Source organism: Vigna umbellata, chromosome 1, assembly GCF_029865625.1.
Source record: "Vigna umbellata cultivar VRB3 chromosome 1, Vumbellata_1.0, whole genome shotgun sequence".
NCBI lineage: Eukaryota > Viridiplantae > Streptophyta > Magnoliopsida > Fabales > Fabaceae > Vigna > Vigna umbellata.
Genome location: NC_142165.1, coordinates 59,466,518 through 59,473,222, shown reverse-complemented (window position 1 = coordinate 59,473,222; position 6,705 = coordinate 59,466,518). Strand labels below are relative to the sequence as shown.

General features: G+C 37.2%; 1 protein-coding gene across 1 annotated transcript; it reads left to right on the top strand.

Moving 5' to 3' along the window:
- The first annotated feature begins 3,061 nt into the window (after positions 1–3,061).
- Positions 3,062–3,502, top strand: LOC148205921 (uncharacterized). Its single transcript, XM_088105623.1, has one exon. The coding sequence runs from the start codon at positions 3,062–3,064 to the stop codon at positions 3,500–3,502; it is 441 nt and encodes a 146-aa protein (XP_087961749.1).
- The last annotated feature ends 3,203 nt before the right edge of the window (positions 3,503–6,705 follow it).

The following is a 6,705-nucleotide window of genomic DNA, read 5'->3' as shown; positions in this document are numbered from 1 at the left end:
TTCTTAGATTCATATCATCAGCAAAAATATGCCTTTAGAGATTATCTTTTATATGTCCAAGACACAAAATCCTTCTTGAGAAAATATCCAAAAAGAAGGAGAATAAGAAATCATCCAAGAGCTACATTTGCACATAAAAGATGTTAAACTATGGGATTGCCCAGCACAACTACACTGATAGGAATTCTGGAAATAAATCTGTAGTCCAAATAGGTGGTAACACGGGCTACTTCCCTGCGTAGGAGTTTCATCCTTTCACACTGCAGGAACAACAAATCACAAATGCCCCCTAACTGCTCTAGTTTCCTATATCTATATTCCACAAATAACTGTTAGTGCATACAATGATAACTGCCCCACAACGAATAAAAACCACTCAATAACTGTCACAAAACAAATAATCAAGCCTTAAGAATCTTATCATTTAGTCCTTCTAATGTACACCTCTAATGGTTGTCCAACTTAAATTGTACTATCAAATTATATGACCTTTTGGTAAATCACAACATTAAAGCAAACATAAATAAAACCCATCAAGGCACCAAAGAAATAACACTCCCAGAAAAGGTGCAAAGTGAGAAGCTTCAGCTAAAAAACACTGGTATTTCAATAGAAAACCTAGGAAAGGAATCACACTTCCATAAACCCTAACTTCAATTTTTCTCGTGCATGCTACAACCTATAAGGCAAGTTATTCAATCTACAATGTGGAGTGGCAAGTTGGTAATGGAGAAACCACTATTAAAAAACATGAATTTGTTTTCCAAAGTAAAATTATGTATGATTTAGCCCATTCAGATAGTGAAGGAAATAGATGTATAAATAATTCAAAACATCGAAATTCCAGTTGTTTATAGGTAAGTGTTAGAATAGGTATTAAATACAGGTAGGATAAGTGTTAGAATAGGTATTAAATATACGTAGGAAGTAGTTGTATTGGGAAACTGCTATATGAGTTGTATCTATCTTTGTACCTTGGACTCTAGTTTGATCTTTGCTCTTCCCCATACTCATTGTATCAGAACTCTATCAATATAAGTACGAGAACATATGAGAGGAGTGATCAAGCTCTCTCAAATTCATTATCTATTCTTTTATATTTTTCTCAAATTGGAACCAAAGTAGGTCAATCCCACTCTCCTTGCCTCTGTCTAACAAAGGAGTTGCCATCTAGTTACTATTTGTGTCATCCGCAAGTGTATTGATGTTATTCCCCTGAGACTAAAAAATATTACATGTCTGTAAGTATCGCACGATAGGTCCAACAAACAACAAATATCGATAGGATAGGCTCAAACTCATGACTCTAATACTATGTTAAGAAGTGAACCAGCTTATAAGGTCCTGTATGCACTCATTTATATACTATAAACTTGTCTTATCTCTAATCGATGTGGGATCTCTAATAAAACCATATAACAATCCTTTTCCAAGAACTCCTTTAATGTACCTTAACATATGGACTGCATTTCAATGATCTTCACATGGGGAATTAAGAAATCCGCTTATCACACTGACTGCAAAGGAAATGTGTTACGTATCCGAGTCGGAGACGTAATTAAACACGATCACAATAGGTAGAAAAGACAATGAACGAATGATAGTGGACGAATGAATCTCTTTTATTGATGGTAATATCTGAATAAACAAAAGTAAACAATAATTGGGAGCATAACCTCCTCCAATTACTTGGGAGCATAACATCCCTCACAGGACGCATAGTCGCCTATCAACCAAACTCAATAATCAAAAGCATACCTTTAACCCTAGACTCTCCCTTTATTTATACTAATTATTTCCTAAATAAAATATTTCCCTAGAATAAAATATGAATATTGTTCTAAATAAAATATTTCCCTATAATAAAATCTTTCCCTAGAATAAAATATGAATATTGTTCTAAATAAAATATTTCCCTAAGATATATTCTTATTTACTATAATTATTTCTAAATATTTTCCACCTATCCTAACTGTAGTCCTAGTTAGGATAGTCACTCTTCAACCGATCAGGTCCAGCACCCGTTCGGCTTTGCTTCCCCTGCACCCTACCGTTCAGCTCCAGCTATTCACCGCCTTCCACCGTTCGGTCTGACCTTTCCATGCCTTCCACCGTTCGGCTTGACCTCTCCCTGCCTTCCAATTTTCGGCTTGCTTCCCCTTCCCTCCTACCGTTCGGCTCCCTTCTATCCTATTACCCAGTATCCTATCAAAATGTAAGGACAAGTAACTATAAGATAATTTAATTTTCCAACTTGTCTTCTATACTGCTTGGGATTTGACATAAGCTCCCCCTGTTTGGTATAAGTTTAGTATTAGGATCCATGGGTGTGTCAATAGATTTTGAATGCATCAACCCACTTATCAACTCAGTTTCCTTCAAAATACTTGTTAGAATATGTTTTATTAACTGTATTATTTTTGTTAGAATGTGTTTTTATTAGTTGGATTGTTTCCCTATTTAGCATATTATAATTATAATGTATGATGGGGATATCCTTGAATCATAGGGATTCGGTTGTCTAGGTGCTATTATTATACTTCCTAAAATAGTTTTCTAGCCTTATTGAATGATTCTACCCTAAATTATAAGATGGCATCAAAGCTCTTAAATTCTGGAAGCCGCCTCTGACTACGCCACCAAAACCCTAGACGGCAACCTTCATTGTTGCCACCATCTCTTTCAAGACAGCCTTCATTGTTGTCGCAAACCAAACCCTAGACGACTGCCATCATTGTTGTCCACCATCCCTTTAAGGGCAGCCTTAATTGTTGTCAATAGTATTTTTTTAGGGTAGTCACCCTTCATTGTTGCTATGATTTGCAGTGTTTCGTTGCAGTCACAACAATCAAATACCTATTCACTGCATTAAAATCATTGTACTGCATGGACATGGAAGAACAAATTGCTAAAGTGGTCAATACTGCATCACAGAACACTCAAGGACAACTGCAAAACCTCAACACTGCCTACCGATTGAATGGAAAGAATTATTTGAAATAGGCCTAGCTTGTTCGCAGATCTTTGAAAGGTAAAGGGAAAGCTAACCACTTGACTAAAGATGCTCCTAAAGAAGATCCCAAATTTACAAAAATGGGATGAAGAGGACTCTATGATCATGGCATGGCTATGGAACTCCATGATTCCGAAAATCACTTATACTTACATGTTTTTTAATTCTACAAAGGAGATTTGGAATGCCATGGAGCAGCCATACTCCAAAGCTAAAGATGCTAGTCAAATATATGATGTGAAGGTGAAGACTGTCGCTACAAAACAAGAAAACAAGATAGTTACAGAGTACACCAATCAACTCAAATCATTGTGGATGGAATTAGACCATTACATGGTCATAAAAGCCAAGTGCTCAGATGATTCAGCAATGCTCAATGAGTATATTAAGCAAGATAGAGTCTATGATTTCTTGATGGGGCTTAACTCTAATTTTGATCAAATGAGAGTCCAAGAGACCCTTGTGAAAATCCAAAAGCTACCCTTGTGAACAGCCACCTAGGCTTTTCTATTTTCCTGGCTGTTTCTTTGTCCCTTGATCAGAAATGGCATCTGGAAGTGTCATTCAAATCTCTGGAAGTCTCTCAATTACTTCCAAGAAGCTAAATAGCAAAAATTATGTATCTTGGCTTGCTGCCGTCGAACTTGGTTTTTTGGCCAAGGACATTATGATCACCTTGAGCAAGATGGTAGCCATGTACCTGCTAAAAAAGTTTATTAGCGGAAACAAGCAGATTTCTAGCTGTGTGCCCTATTATGGCAATCAGAGGAACCAAGACTTGTCTCTCTTACAACTTTCAAAACTTGTCACTCCTTTTGGAAGAAAGCTCAAAGTATTTATGCCAACAATATTCAATGTCTCTGAATGGCAAACAAGCTTGCATCTCTTAAAATGGCATATCATGATATGATGTCCTTCATGACTAAAGCACAATCTGTTATCAAAGAACTGAGGATGTTTTTGGAAGTGGACCCTTTGGACAATATCAAGAAGAAACTAGACAAATATTACATGGTATTGATCTTTTGTGCTCTACATCAAGAATTTAATCATATTAGAGATCAACTTCTAACCAGTCATGAGGTTCCTTGCATGGAAACCTTGACCACAAGCCTTATTCGTGTCCCACTGCCTCAAACTCAAGAAGCTCAAACTCAAGAAGCTCATGCCACACGAGGAAAAGGAGGACGTGGCACCAGAGAAGAAGGACAAGGAGGTCGAGGATGCCCTCAATGCACATATTGTAAAAGGATGGATCACACAAGAAAATTGCTACTCCTTGTATGGTTTTCCTTCCAAAACCGCAATATCTCGAAAGCTGAAACTACCAATTCCAAGTTCACTGAGGATGAATATCAAGAGTATCTACGATTGAAGACTAACAGCTTGGCACAAACATCTCAATCTCCCAGTACATCAACAGCCTGCATTTCTCAATCCATGGAAGGTCAAAATTCTTGAAGTCTATCCTTTTTGTCCTTAATTGTCCTTTCAATTTGATTTTCTTAAGCCAGTTAAGCAAAATGTTAAATTTTTAATAACTTTCGATCACAAATCTTTTGTTATACAGGAGCGTGATTTGTGGAGACAGATTGGAGAAGGATATGAATTTGGAGGATTATACCATTTTGAATCTCATCCAAGGGTGTCCTGTGTTGCTGCTCCTAGTCCTAAAATGTCAAAACTAAAAAAATGTGTCTGAACTTAATGCTCTCCGGACCTTATAATGTGAGTCATGTCACCTAGATAAACATGTTAGATCTACCTTTCCTAAAAGGTCTCAATCAATGTCTAATTCTAGTTTTCGATTATCCATTCTGATATCTAGGGACCTAGTCATGTCTCTTCTTTTGGTTTTAGGTATTTTGTTACCTTCATGGATGAATATTCAAGATGTACTTGGGTTTATCTTATGAAAGATTGCTCTGAATTGTTATCCATCTTTACATCTTTTTTAATGAAATCAAGAATCAATTTGGTCAAGTAATCAAAATCTTAAGTGACAATGTCAAAGAGTACTTCTCATCCACCTTTTCTGCAATCTTGACTTCCCATTATATACTACATCAGTCCACTTGTCCTCATACACAAGAACAAAATGGTATAGCAGAAAGGAAAAACCGACACTCGATTGAAACTGCTCGTACCTTTTTGCTTGGTGTCCATATTCTTGTCCATCACTGGAAGATGCCATCTTAATTGCATGTTTTCTTATTAATATGATGTCCTCCTCCTCTCTCAATCATAAAGTCTCTTTCTCCATTCTCTTTCCAAACGATCCTCTCTTTCACACATCTCTCCGAGTTTTTGATTATGCATGTTTTGCTCTATTTCTTGGGTAAGAGTAAAGGCAGGAGGCAATAACTCATTAAATTCATGAAAAAGAGCATGAATCTTACCCATATAATCAGACATAGAGTCCTGATGCCGAGGAGCAACAACATTGAAAAGATCATGACAAACACCGAGTATAATTGGTGTATAATAATTTGGTCTATTCTGAAACTTCAAAACATGTGTCATAGAAACAAAAAATTTGTTTTAAAGAGTGCAAGGTACCCTTGATAAGGACATAATTGAGCATATTTTTTAATCCAACAGGTAACTCAATAGAATCAATATCAATCACTTTTAGCATAATATGATAAACATACCCCTGACTCTTAAGCCAAAGTCTAATGTCTGATACCAAGTCACATAATTAGAGTCACCTAAGTTATCAACAAACAAGTGCACATTGACATTGATAGTATATATGGACGAGTCAGACACAGTGGTGGCAAAAGAGATATTAGAAGAGACAGTATAGAAGAAGAAGCCATAGATGAACTCGAGAGAGAAACCTTAAAAATCCAAGTTTTTCCAATCAAGGCAACAAGACCAAATTTGGAAAGAAGAGAAAGAGGTGATCTCAGCGTCGATGGTCGTTGTCCAAGAGGAGCAAAGACGCACGCCACCACAAGCGGTAGAAAACAACGCAGGTACGTGACTTTGAGAGGCGCGTGACGGCGTGTGAGAGCACCGATGAAGCCCTTGTTGACGACACGGTGGTCACCTAGCCGAGACAATCAAAATCGTGTGGACACCGATCTGAACTAGAACTCTGACGACATTTACGGTGATGGGTGACGACAACAACAGTTGCAATGGTAGCAGTGATGAAAATTTTTCTAAAAAAATACCTTAGGCTCTACATACAAACATAAGTGAAAAATAGGTTTGGGATTAATCACCCTTGTGTAAAAAATACACATAGGATTCAGTATTTATAATAAATGTGTTAAGAAGTGGACTTTAAGCTTAACTAAACCCCACAAAACCGGCTTGTAAAGTGAGGTTTGCACCCACTTATATACTATAAATTGACCTTATCTCTAGTCGATGTGGGACTTCCAACACACCCCCTCACGCCAAGGTATATACATCTCGAGCGTGGGACTAGACATTAATGGGTGGTCCAATAACGGCATGATAACGGGTGGAACAATATGCCCACCATACAACAAATATCACTAGGATAGGTTCTAACCTGGCTCTAATACCATGTTAAGAAGTGGACTTTAAGCCTAACTCAACCCCCACAGAATTGGCTTGTAAGGTGAGGTTTGCACCCACTTATATACTATAAATTGGCCTTATCTCCAGTCGATATGGGACTTCCAACAAAATGAAATATAGACTAAGCCCAAAAT